The sequence below is a fragment of the Leptonychotes weddellii genome, chromosome 3 (genome assembly GCF_054177405.1).
Source record: "Leptonychotes weddellii isolate Sample4059 chromosome 3, ASM5417740v2, whole genome shotgun sequence".
Lineage (NCBI taxonomy): Eukaryota > Metazoa > Chordata > Mammalia > Carnivora > Phocidae > Leptonychotes > Leptonychotes weddellii.
Window position 1 is genome coordinate 115,462,725 of NC_138371.1, and position 14,248 is coordinate 115,476,972.

At 41.8% G+C, this 14,248-nt stretch overlaps 1 protein-coding gene across 5 annotated transcripts in view; it reads right to left on the bottom strand.

Moving 5' to 3' along the window:
* Nucleotides 1-14,248, bottom strand: part of DCLK1 (doublecortin like kinase 1) — a 314,118-nt gene that overhangs the window by 66,466 nt on the left and 233,404 nt on the right. For all 5 annotated transcript variants that reach the window (XR_014143709.1, XM_081814825.1, XM_081814824.1 and 2 more), the window contains exon 5: nucleotides 12,804-12,920. Coding sequence is in view for 4 of the 5 variants with exons in the window: in XM_081814825.1 (XP_081670951.1) it covers nucleotides 12,804-12,920 (117 nt within the window). In the remaining variant the exon portion in view is untranslated. The remainder of the gene's footprint in view (nucleotides 1-12,803; nucleotides 12,921-14,248) is intronic.

Below are 14,248 nucleotides of genomic sequence, written 5' to 3' on the forward strand. Positions count from 1 at the left end.
TTGTATTTTTAAAAGCGCTCAAGAGCTCTTGCCTGTCAAGAACGGATTAGGGGAGCATAATAACGGGCTCGAGGATATCCCTAAGGAGAATGTCTAGGCAGGAGGGAGTATGGCACGTTTAAGTGTCCTATGCTCAGAGGGATGGTGTGGCTGGGTTGATGGTGGTGCCGTGGGGGCAGAGGTAAATGGAGACATTCAGGAGAGATTTCAGAGATTCAAAACTATAGGACATGGTAACCGATTGGTTGAAGAGGATTGAGGCAAGAAGAGAGGGAGTAAATTTGGAAGGACACAGAGAATTTGGACATGTCAGACTGAAAAAACTTAGGTGACATCAATTGTGCAGTGTAGGTTGGATTGAACTTTTCCTGTTTTCGATGAAGTAACTTGCCCAAAGATGAGCAACTGGAAAGATCTCATTTATGTCTGCTCAAAGAACTGCACACTTTTCCCATGAGTGGCCTGTCCTGACACGTCAGGATGTGTCTAGAACCTTTGTCCCCCATCTTTGGGGCTAAGGGCTTCTGGGTTTCCTTCTCTATCACTGGGGCGCCTCCTTCATCTAAAGCCCTTGGACTCAGGGCTTCTCCTTCTGTTGCCGTCTCTCCAGAGATGAAGCTCAAGTGCCAAACAAGCCATTTACAATCAAACAGTTTTGGAACACAACCTGCTTCAAAGTTGGGAACAGCCTGTATTCTTAGGGTCAGAGTTTCTTTTTTTTTTGTTTTTTTAAAGATTTTATTTATTTATTTGACAGAGAGATAGAAGAGCACAAGCAGAGGGAATGGCAGAGGGAGAGGGAGAAGCAGGCTCTGCACTGAGCAGGGAGCCTGATGCGGGACTTGATCCCAGGACCCTGGGATTATGACCTGAGCCGAAGGGAGACGCTTAACCATCTGAGCACCCAGGCGCCCAGGGTCAGAGTTTCTACTCAGACTCTTCCTGTTGGCCACCTAAAAAGCATTAGCAACCTCTTAAAATGGCTCTTGACATCCAGACAATACCACACACCTTACTGTTGAATCACTGCTGGAATACATAATTTTATTTCATAAGTAAGGCTAATACAAGTATTGAGTTCAGTTGTTTTTTTATCCTGTGCTACCCAAAGTCTCTGGATGCCAAAAGAGACGGCTTTGTCACCTATTTAGTAGAACTTATTAAAATTCAAGTAACCAATGGCATTACTTTACAGAGTAAAGTATTCCTGTATTAAAGGAGTCTGTATTTCGAAGGGGAAAAATTCAACTCCGTATGGTTGTTTTTAAGTGGCCAAGCAGGTCTAAGGATTCATTATTTCAATCTGAAAGTCACTCCATCTGAATTCCTAAGTACTCATCAGGTCCCCTGCCTTGTACCATCAGGGTTCCCTTTATTCAGAACTATCTGGGTTCATTTTCCTTTAATCCTGTATCCCTTGCTCTTCTTGAATGAGAAAAGCTAAACTCTAGGCTGGGTTATTCACAGATCCCATGATGATCAATCATGTAACCGGACACCAAAGAGCTGTGTATGAAATCTGTGGAGCTGATTTTACCAGCCCTAGTTTGTGCCCTGCCTTTTGTCCAACCGGGCCATCAACCTGAGCCCATCAGGGACACAACAGCATGAACTGGTCACAGGACGTTACTCCTCATGAAGCGTCCAGCCTCACCCTTTCCTTTATCATTTCAGATAGATGACCCTACTCTACAGGGCCCTATAATCAATCAGCACACACAGTGTGCACAACACACAGACAGTGTCTGACTCTGTCTATTGGTCCCTGTCTCCCAAAACTTATAACTGAATATGAAAGTTACTAAAAGAACTCTAGAATTCAGAAATACGTGGCTTATTTTTACTAATTCATTGCTCCTTTTAAATGACTAGACGCATGTGTATATTAATTTGGAATGCTTTTGTGAACTTAAAGGGTTTCTTCTCTTTACGGTTTCATTCTTAAAAGTCTCAGACCACATGTGGAAGCTAAATGTTTAAATGTCTCAAACTGGTCCTGAAATCAGAGCAATCTCCAAGCAAGATTATCTAATCACAAGGTGACTTTTAATTTTTTTTAATTTAATTTTATTTTTTTAAAGATTTTATTTATTTCTCAGAGAAAGAGAGAGCACGCGCAAGCAGGGGGAGGGGAGAAGCAGGCTCCCCGCTGAGCAAATGTGGGAGCCGAAATGTGGGACTCCATCCCAGGACCCTGGGGTCATGACCTGAGCGGAAGGCAGATGCTTAACTGCTGAGCCACCCAGGCGCCCCCAAGGTAACTTTTTAGACATGAACATCTACCTTGTCCTTTCCCTATCTCCTTTCTGCATGTAAGGTGGCTCGTGTATTTATGCTGCTGTATTTGCAGGGATGAGAGGAAATAACATGTTTGCACACATATGGGGTCTGGCTCTGGATTTAGGGGGCAGTGATTCAGGCGTGTTGTTGAGGAGATCCGACCACTCACCTTAGACTTTTTCTCATTCCCTGATCATGGAGGAGGCTATAGATACTCTAAAATCTCTTTTCCTAGCCCTTGTCCATTGCTTGCCACATTATTGAGAAGAAGAAGAAGAAACAAAAAGCAGATGGAGTCAAATGAGGCCAAGAGAAAACAGACAAATATCTCATGGGGTGGGGGGTGGGGGGTCGGGGGACTCTCGGGGAAAGATGCTTTTTCCTAATTCTATCTTCACAGAGGCTCGACTCATAGGTGAGGCGGATCCCTGAATTTCTCCATTTATCTACATTTCCTTTTTTTTTTTTAAGATTTATTTATTTGTTTGGGGAGGAGGGGCAGAGGGAGAGGATGAGAGAGAGTCTTAAGCAGACTCTGCATTGAGCGCAACCTGATGTGAGGCTCCATCTCATGACCCAAGATCACAACCTGAGCTGACACCAAGAATCGGTCACTTAACCAACTGCACCACCCAGGCACCCCTACATTTCCTTCTTAAACTAAGACAATGGGTCCAATTCAAAGGGACTATCTACTGAGAATAATGGGAACTGGCGAGTCCACAGAAACTGTGGGGATGCAGGAAGTGACCTGGCTCTATGAATTATTTTATTATTTTTAATCAGAAAGAAAGAGAGAGAGAGTGAGCACAAGCAGAGGGAGAAGCAGGCTCCCCACTGAGCAAGGAGCCTGATGCGGGACTTGATCCCAGGACCTTAGGATCATGACCTGAGCCGAAGGTAGCCGCTTAACTGGCTGAGCCACCCAGGTGTCCCTATGAATTAATTTTTCTAATAAATATTTATAAAAAGGCCCTTGAACACCAGGAGACCTAGGCAACTTGAATAGATCCTAGTATTTCTCAATTCACTCATCTGGTCAATTTACCCAGTACTTAACTGTGAACTTGGAAACGCTATAGAGTGTGTAAAGAACTCTTGCTCTCAGAAACCTTACCATCTAGGAGGGTGATATGATATGTCACCTATAGACCAGGAGCCAAATCAATTGTCACAGGATTGTAGGGGTGGAGAAGACCCTAAACAGTGAGGTGATCAGGGGATGTTTCACAGAGGTCATCTGGGCCAACTGGGAGTGTGCCTTTTTGACAGCTGAAGGGGCAAAAGAAGGCTCCTCGGACTCCGAAAGGTGCCAAGTGCAACAGCCCAAGGGGTATCTGTAGCAGTGTAAATTAGTTCACAGGATGAAGCATAAGTCCAGAGGAGAAGTGGGAGCTAGCACTGGAAAGGAAGACTGTGGCCAAATCAAGATAGTTCTTCCTATGAGAATAAGGAGGTAGGACTTTTTTTTGGCATGGCAACAAGTCATGGCAACAAGTCTGACATCAGTGTGCAAAGTAGATGTAAGGGGCCGAGGACCAAAGCAGGGAGGAGGCCACCTAGCAAGCAGTTTTTGTAGCCTATGGGAAATCAGAGCCCTAGAACAGCACTGCAAAGTGGGAGCGGGGAAGACTAGTGATAAACTGAATGTAGAAGGGGAGGAGGGGGGAAAGGAGTCAAAGATGATTTCGGGGAAAAGGGGGAAAAATTTAATTCAACAGTAAAATGGGGTCACCTGGAGACCTTTGATTAAACATTAGGAAAATGTGGGGCACCTGGGTGGCTCAGTAGGTTGAGCATCTGGCTTGTGTTGTTGGCTCAGGTCATGATCTGAGGGTCATGGGATGGAGCCCTGCGTCAGGCTCTGAGCTCAGCGGGGAGTCTGCTTCCCTCTCTCTCTCTCTCCCTCTGCCCCTCCCCCTGCTCATGCTCTCTCTAAAATAAATAAATGAATCTTTAAAATAATATAAATTAAAATTATGAAAATTATGTGTCAGCTGGGATCCCACAACAGGCTCTGGTTATTTTGATGGAACTGGGTGTGTAAGGGCACCACCTTCGATCACGGTGGATGAGGGTCCTGGGACCGAAGGGCTCTCAGCTCCTCTGGTTCCCATGTGGGCGCTTTGCCCCCCACCCTACTGGGTATTGCAGGATGGCCTGCCCTTAGACTTGAACTTGGGAGTCAGCCCTGGAGCAGTTCTATAGTGACCCCCTCCCCCCAGGGACAACGTGCCCGGGGGATGCTCTACTGCCATCTGGGCTTGCCCACTAAAATGCATCTTTCAAAGGTCACCAGTGGTGTCCTCACTGCCAAGTCCTATGACCTCCTCCCAGTTCTCATGCTACTAGACTTAACATCAGGCATTTCTGGCCTCTCCCTTCATCTCGAAACTTTCTGCCCTGTGACTTCTGTAACTGCTCTGTCAAGGTTCTCCTGCCTCTTCCAATGTGCTCTTATAATTGCAGATGGTCACCATGCTTCCATGCCCATCCTTACTCTACAAACCTTTCACTGGGGTGGAGGGAGAGGCATCCTGCATTTCTAGTATTTAAATCACTACTCTATGCCAGGATCTCCCAAATACCTATCATTGATTCAAATCTGACTTAAATACAGTTCCTGATTCCTAATTGCCTACAGATGTTCCCAAAGCAACTCACACTCCACACATCTGAAATGTACTTACCTACCACTCTTCCTCAATGCTCAGACCTGCTCCTCATCTCTGATTCTTCTCTCTTCTTCTGGCCTCATATCCAGTTAAATTCCTGGTTCATTTCCTTTTCAAAGTCTACCCCAGGCCCAACATTGCTGTTTAAATTCTTTCCTGACAATTTCTTTCCAGCATGACTGCAGCAGCCTCATAGAGCCTTCCATGGCCCTTGGCCCCTTGTGTAGCCACCCTCTCTACCACTGCACCATTGTTTCTAAAATTCAAATAAAAATCAAATCATGGTCTTACCTAAAATTCTCATTCATCCCCTAAAACCTACAACAAAAACACACCTTCATGAGCCCATGCAATGACCACAACCAACGTGGCTACCACCATCTTCTCCAACCCTTTCCTCCAATCTATCAGTCGTTTTTGTCAGACTAACAACTGTTCCTTAAATACGCTGTACACTTTCGTGCCTTTGTGCCTTACCTCACATTATTTCTTCAAATGCTGATACCATCCTAGCAGGATCCTTCAATTCGTTAGGTCCTTTTCTCTTGGAAGTTTTCCCTGACCCCATGCATGAGATCTAACCCTTTCCTCCTCTGGGCTGTCATGGCACATTCTACACTATTACAGTTAAGTGGTATATATAAGCTTATCTCCCAACTTGAATGCAAGAATATAAGCAACTTGAAGACAAGAACTGTGGTTTAATCATCTTTGCATCCTTGGGACCAAATACACGCCTGGAACACAGCAGATGTTCAGGAAATATTCATTTAATTAATATGGGGCATTTCCAGGGAGGAGTTCATAAAGGCAGCTGATGTAGGGTGCTGCCTGTCCCCTAGAGAGAGTGGGTCGAGATAATGGTTCAAAGCTTCGAAAAGTACCTTTGGAGACACTCACCTGCTGAGGGTGAGCACTAGCAGGAATTGATAGGTGCAGGGAAAGAGAATGGAAGGAGGACTGAGCTTTACATGCAGGAGAAAATTCTAAAAACACAAGAGATGAATCATCAGCCCCCTTGATTTTCTTGGTGCATTTTGTTTTCAAGAATTCCCTCGGAACCCCAAAGCAGCAAACATCCTCCATAGAATGTAGAAGGCTGAAATCTACATTATAGGAAAAGACTGAGCTAAAAAAAAATAATAGCTAGCAATCTGCCTTTGAAGGTGTTTGAAAGAAATCAAAAAAAGTTGACATATTGGACTAGAAAGCTGATTAAAATTCTCTTTGCTTCCCCAGCTTTGATTTCTGTCTTATCTGCATATGTTGCATAAAATATTTTTATATAACTGTAAAAAAAGAAAATTTGAATAGCATAAATAAGAAAACTGCAGGATTTCCAGAGTCACATACAAGTGTGAAGTCTGGGGAGGACAGAATGGTGCCTCAGTCATGGTAGAAAGTCATTAACTAAGTCACTCAACTTTCCCTCTGTCAAATGTTTACCCTTACATCTCCAGCACCCAGCACTGCTGGTCAATGGTGGAATCTCAACGCATATTGGGTGAATGAACAGTTGTTGCCAGAAGGGTTCCTACCTTAGACTATAGACTTATAAAGGGCAAGAAAGTCCATCAGCTCGTGCTTGAATTCATGGCACTCACTGGGGCTCCATTACGTTTGCCATTGGCTTCTACAGAGAGAGAGTCTAAACAGGTGTTATCTTACGATAAAAAGATGACCATCCGTTTAAATGGGAATAAAAACTCTAAAGCAAACAAAAAACCACAAAGTTCTCCTAAGTGATCCATGAAGAGGTCAAAATTCTGAAATCTGTAAGTTTTAAGGAGAACTGCAGTAATGAAAATTCAAGGTAGGTAAATGTGGTTTTCTTACACTTTTAATATTAAGAAAACAATATAAAGCAAAACTGAACATTATGTTTTTATAGAAATAAAATTGATGCATAGTATACTTTTATATTGGAGATATTTTGTTATAACTTCTTTGTGCAGATAAAGGAATTTGTTTAAAAGAATTTCACTTTTAAATTACACATTTTATGAGATGTCTGTGTTCCAAAGATAAACACACATGAATAAAGATTCAACCCATATTAAACACTCTTTATGATACCCTTATATATTCTTGTTTCTTTAAGAAGCAACTAAAAACCACTTTTCCCATTTCTTAGTGATAATTGCATTCAAAGTCTTGGTGCACAATTATCTGGGGGCTCATTATTCTTCGTGAGTGTTATTAAGGCTCCTGGTTTCTCTTTTTTTTCTAGTTCCAATTGCCTTTTCGGATTCTCTCTGTTAAGGAGAATAATAATAATTCAACAGGTATGTGAATTATGTTATCTATAAATTATTTAGGGGGCTTGACCTGTATGCTTCTTGAGAATAGAGACTGTTTCTTTCATCTCTGCATTATTAGTGCCTAGCAAATGCCTAGCAAACCTGCACTTGATATTTCTGAATGTGTAAATGAACACCTTATATTAATAAATCACTTCTAGCTTCCTTCAGTTCCAAGAAGAAGAATGCGTAAGGGACGAAGAGAAGATTTATAGAGGATTCTCACTCTTGTTCTACCACTGACTTACACAGGGAAGTTTCTGTCTACCACTGACCATACATCATGAAGCTGGAGTGAATCATTTCACCTCCTGGAATGCTGGTCTTGGGACTAATACTCAGGCTTCTCTTGCAAAGTGTTATGTTATTGTAAATTGCAATGTTAAACTAGGTACTGTATTAGTGATTTCCTGGAGATCAAATCTCTCATAAACAGAGGTGAAGAAACCGATATCGAGGATGGCCAGCCTCCCTTGTCTGGAGCACCAGCCCCAGGTGCCAGCCCTGAGCTGCCACGATTAACTCTGTCACTCTGAGCCAAGCAGTACCCCTAGCCCTCGCTGCTTCCTCATTTCTAAAAACAGGCTATATTATTATATAACAGATAATATTATCATGTCTTGATTGTAGTTGGAAGATGGTTAGGAGAATCAAAAGATATCAAAGACAGAAAAATCCTATGTAAACTCTGATGTCATTTAAATATAAGTTAACAGTATTACCATGAACAGCAGCATGGCATGAAAACTGAGCAAATCTTAACTGTATACTATGCAATAATCTCTGTATAACATAGGATGATGAACACTGGAAGTAGAAATTGAACAACTGAAATAAAAATCATTTCAAACTTTGAGTTGATACTTTACGGGGAGAAACAAAGATTCTTTAATGTTAGAAAGTCAGGTTCATGGTGGTAATTGGGTTTGGGGCTACATCAGTGCTTAAGAGGTATGAAAGTAAAATTATTCACAGTCTAGTCTTTATGATTTCTGAAAAACAGTGAACAGACCATTTTAAGAAAATGGAGATGCAATTAATATAGAGATAATTCAGTCTCCTTTCCACTGGGTTTAAGAGCCATAACTTGAGTGGAGCTGGGAGTCGTTTTGTTTTGTTTTGTTTTGTTTTTTGGAGCTGGGAGTCTTAAGCAAGCACAGTGGAGGGGACTGAGGCAGCACTTCCCTGACATCTAGCAGCTGTGTTTGCCCAGAAAAGAAACGGAAATACCACTGCACTTCCTAAACTCTGGGTCCAGGGAAAGAGAGTGGTCTTGGGAACATTGATATAATCCACAAATCTGTGACTGGGTATTGCTGCTCTGTAAACCCTCTCTAAATTAGAATCATCCAGAGGAAGGTGGTAAGATTTGGTAGCAAGTCAGAATCAAGAGAGGGTCATTGCATATTATAAGCTGTTATACAACCAAGAAATGGTTGCATGGCGTGCTTTCTAGATCAAAATGCAAAACTGTATATGCATAAAGGAATCACGTTAAACAAAATAAGATCAGTGCCACTTAATTAATTTTGACCTAGAAGTTAAAAATACCTTGAGTGAAGTTTAATTTTAGAATGGATTCGGATTCCACTCTCTTAATGTAAACGATACTACCCAGCATGGCACACCTATCATAAATTCCAAGTTAGTGCTGGTCAAATCAACCAGACTTTAACTAGAGTTGAAAGGGCTCAGGGAAACACAAGAGAAATGCTTGTTTGAAAAAAATCTATTGATTTTGAGGTTAATGCATCCTACCGATTTTAAACTTCTAAAAAGAATAGTTACAAATGTTGGCAGTGATGAATATACATGCATTCATTACATTTGCCTGTCTGCTTTTTAGAGTTTCTGAAATTACTTTTGGTAAATTATAATTCATCTATATTTATAAGATTATAGTTAGATATATTAGATATATTATATTTATGAGATTTATATAATCTTAGAGATGCTGAGTAGTGATTATGTTACCAGTTAATTCTAAAGTGCAATAATTTCCCATATTCATAATTATCTTTTTAAAATTAGATTCATGATTCTTTTTTGTAAACTCAAATTTTAGATTCATTTTTGGAGTAAAACAGGTTTTTCACTATTTGCAAGGTTATTTCTGAGTCGCAAAAACTCTGTTTTTCTCTTGTATTCCCTCATTCAATCTTGGCTGCCACAATCAGACAGAAAGCGTGAGGACACTTATTTTGCATCTGTAGTAGAAAACTTAGCAGCAGACCATAACTACTCCAGATCTCATGATTCTGTTCTTCGACATGTGCACAAAAATTTGACTTATCCCCCTTCCTTGAATTGTGAGGACAAAAGAAAAAAAGAAAAAAAAAAATTCTGCCCAAACCTAGGAGCACTTCACTGCCTGCCTACAGGTCTGAAAAATAAAACCTGTTAAACGAATAAACAAATGAAAAAGCAGAGCTAGGCCCATAAATACAGAGAACAGACTGATGGTTGCTAGAGGGAGGGAGTTGGGGGATGGGCAATACAGGTGAAGGGGAGTGGGAGATACAGGCTTCAGTTATGGAATGAATAAGTCACGGAGATAAAAGGCACAGCATAGGGAATGTAGTGAATGGCCTTATAAATAGCGCTGTCTGGTGACAGATGGGAGCTACACTTGTGAGCACAGCAGAAGGTATAGACTTGTCAAATCACTATGCTGTATGCCTGAGACGAATGCAACATTGTGTGTCAACTCTACTTCAATTAAAAAAATAAAACTAAACCAACATTTTAAAAACTGTTAAAAACAATAACAAAAAGTCAATAGCTATAGCGCTTAAATAATGCATATAGATTCTGTTGAAATAGCTATACTGTAAAAGACATAAGAATTTGGCTAATCGGGCGCCTGGGTGGCTCAGTTGGTTGGGCGACTGCCTTCGGCTCAGGTCATGATCCCGGAGTCCCTGGATCGAGTCCCGCATCGGGCTCCCTGCTCGGCGGGGAGTCTGCTTCTCCCTCTGACTCTCCCCACTCTCATGTGCTCTCTCTCATTCTCTATCTCACAAATAAATAAATAAAATCTTTAAAAAAAAAAAAAGAATTTGGCTAATCACCCATTATTAGATGTTTCCCCCCCTACACCTGGTATATACTAAGAAAGAAGAGAGAAAAGATAAAAAATTTGTCAATGTCAGACTCGTTTTGGATTGGGGACTAATTTTGTTTTTTAATACTGTTGTTTTTAATAGTATTGCCAATGTTCCAGGTAATGTGGGGCTTCTTTGTCCTTTATAACTTTTCATGATTATACTAAATAGCCAAGATTTTAGGGGCAACAGGCTGGCTAGGCCCATGACCTCTTTCTTCCTTACTGCTCCATGGGGGTTCATTCGATAGCCCAGGTTTGCTCAGAGAAAATGAGCAGTGTTCTTTGGTCCAGACTGAACATGCTCACAAGAGCTCAGTTTTAACCTGTTAGCTGGTTAATGAACAAGCTTAATCAACAAGGTTAATTTGTGAACCTCTACAAATGTGGTCTGTGTGTAGGTGGTATCTCTCTTGAAGGGAAAGACATTCCCCCTATCTGTTTCCAGGGAAGGGATGATCTTCAGACAGGAATTCTCTCTTGTCCCAGGTAATTGGCTCTCTGAAGGTGGGTCATTATAACCTGGGCCTACACTTCATGGTATCTAGAGCTCTGCTCTTGGGTTGCAAGGGTTAAAGATGGACATCGCCACTTGGAAGCAAGCAGAGGATGTCATTGCTGTTATGTCAATATATGAAGACGAGCAAGCCGTATCACTCGCCAGATTATGCAGGGTCAAATGACTCCGTGTATTTATTTCCCTTTTGTTATCTGTAATTCATTAGTTCTCAAACTTGGATGAGCATCGGAATCACTTGGAGGGCTTGTGAAAACCCAGATGGCTGGGCCCTCGCTCCAGGGTCTCTGATTCAGTGGGTCTGCGGAGGGGGCTCATCAAGACTGCATTTCTCACACGTGTTCAGGTGATGGTGATACTGCCGGTCCAGGGAACCACATTTTGGGAACCTCTTCCTTAACCCACTGCATCTGATTGTATAGTGCAAAGACCATCTGATTAAAATCACCTAGAATACTTGCTAAAACATAGGTTTATGGCCTTCATCAGAATCTGAGGGGTGGGGGCGGCAGTCAGAATGACAAACTTTACCGCGTTCCCAAGTGACATTCATGCACTCTAAACTTTGAGTCTCAATACCTTACCCGTTAGCAAAGTGTCATTGCAGGGTTCCACCCGATCTGGGTGCATATTAAGGAAGGAGTTCTCAGCCCACCCTTAAACTAGGAGGAGCAAACAAGCTGCATCTCAAGTACCAAACATGATCTGAGACGCATTCCCTGACTGCTTATGATGTAGGGCATGCTGTGAGAAGGGGGCAGGGGCCGCCCATTGTTGCCACCCTTAGGGGGAGTGTTAAAGGAGAAGATCTAGGGAATACCTACGATCAGTGAAAGCCCAGGGAGAAGGTAACTCTTAGAGAACCAAGTTGAGCTGGGTGCTCTAGCTATGCAGCTTACTAAGAGTTCCTTTTTCCAAGACTCCCTTTGGAGGTTATGGTTTTATTTTTTATTAGGAAAAACAGATCATAGCACCTCTATTTTTAAATACGGAGGTTATAACTTACACTGTAGTTTAACAGCTGGTGAGGGACGCCAGAGGCCTTGGAGGCCCAGCTTAGAGATTTTTGCACATGTCTCTGGGCCCACGCTGGTGAGTGCAAGAAGGCCTCCGTGTAGGCCCCAAAGGTCTCTGCCTCTATTTATAAAAGCTTCTCTGTCTTCATGAAATTAGAGACAATCACCTTGATGTATCATTTAATAAATTCCCACTTAACAGTTTATATTATTTAATAAATAATTCCGTTCAATAGTGAAATAGACCTTCTGCCTGAAACCAAAAAGAAAAACAAGCAAACAAACCAACCAAACCAAACACACACCTTCTAACTGGCACATGTCATTTTTAAGACCGAAGAAGGAAGACGTAGGGCTGAGATGGTCACTCTGTGAGTATACCTCCTGTTCTAGCACCAGCGCTAGAGGCCCTGAGAGACAGGACACAGACCCAGAGTCCCCACAGCTTCCCTGCCCCAGGCTCTCATTCTCCCTGCTCTGAGCTCCAGAGCCACGCTGGGGTCCAAAGTAAAATGGATGTTATACGGAAGTTCAGCAAAGACAAATTGGAAACTCCTCGTAAGCCAGTCCCAAGTAGAATAAACGCTTCAACAGAGACTTCCGGGGCTGGGGGCTCTTAGCCTGAAAAACTGATTTTTGTAGTAGAAATGAAGCAAGTCGGAGGTATACTTCTATTTGTGGGCAAATCTGGGTTTCCTGAGTCTTTGCTAAGTAAGTTTTCCCAAGCTCGGTGCTTTTCCTTAAAGCTAACCTGCTAGACTCTGGCAAATCTGTTCCACCACTCCAACTTGTTCTAAAATTGTAAACCGGAATCTACTCTATCTTAAAAACCTCACACTCTGGGCTTCACACACCCTCTGCTCATCATGCGTCAGAAAAAAGACAGTTTCTTCATCTCCACTGATGCTTTACCTGAGCTGGTTGAGGCAGGGGATTTGCTGCGCCTGGAAGGTCCTGGGCTCTTGGTGGTGCTCCTGCGGGATGATGAAGCTATTTTGGTGTAAGAAGTGGACTTCACCACTCGACATTCTGGGGGAAAGAACAACAACCACACGTCATTATAGGATCATGGCATAAACCATTCAAAATGCACAGTAAACCCGGAGACAGACATATATGGCCCCCCCTCAGTCACATCCACTTCCTGCCAGCCCTGTGCTTATCTAGAACAAAAGAACCAAGAAAACAATGAGAAAAGGGCAGAGTGGGCGTCTTAGACATGGAAGTAAATAATACTCTAAGCCTTCTAGTTTACCTTGTTTACAATAATATTTTGGAGAGATTGGGGGTAATAGCTTGGTAAAAGGGTGCTTCTGTTGGTTTCTCTCCACCCACCTCTTGTGTTATTTGTGTATATGTGTTTCTTTGAGGAAAGATTCTTCTTTCTTCCAAGAAAACTGTTAGACAAAAGGTCAATCTCATAAACCAAGATATGCAGCGATGGAGGATTCCACCCATCAGGTCCCAATTTACCGCTCTTGGGATCCTTGCAATGGTAGTGATGGTTTTTTACCATATGTGAGAAATGACAGCGTTCGCTCAAAAGAAGGAAACTCGGCGAAGAGATGACTTCACCCTGCTACAAGGACACCGTGTGAGTGTGCGCCATCACACAACTGTGTTTATAGGATGGTTCTTGGCCCGAGGATGTAAAACAACTTTGCTTTTATTAGACTTAAATCCTTGGTGTTTGTGTTTGTGAAATTTAACACTAAACATCTTAAATAGCAAAGAGGTTTTTTTATTTCCTTCTAAGTGAGCTGCACTGACCAATTATGATGTTGTGTAAATCTACCCATCTTGTTCTGAAGAAACCACTCTGGATAATTAAAAAATATGTTTATGCTTGTAATGATAATCAATGTTCACCGTGAGTAGAAAAGTACGGAGAATATAAAAAAAAAAAAAAAATCTATCAAGTGATACTTTTTTTTTTTTTTGGAGGGTGGTATACAAACTAGAATTTTTTAGAATTTTTTCTACTCATTTTCTATTTAAACAACTTTGGGATTAGTCTGTATATGTCGATCTGCTACCAGGCCTTTTTACACCATGATATATTGTGAGCATTTTCACCCTGTCTTTAATGGAACATTTTACTACATGGATGTACCATAATTTGCTTAGCCCAATTCCTACTGTTGGATATTTAACTTGGGTTCAATATTTCACTATCATAAATAACAAAACACCATTCTCAATGAGCGTGCAGTTATTTGATTATTTCTTTAGGATAGATTTAGCCCCTGGCCCTTGAAATTTAGTTTCTAGTTACTGGAAACCAGGGGGTATATTTTAGATGCTTAACAAATTCTGCTGAAGGAAGTGGGATTGTGAGTCTAAAGAGAAGCACTTTT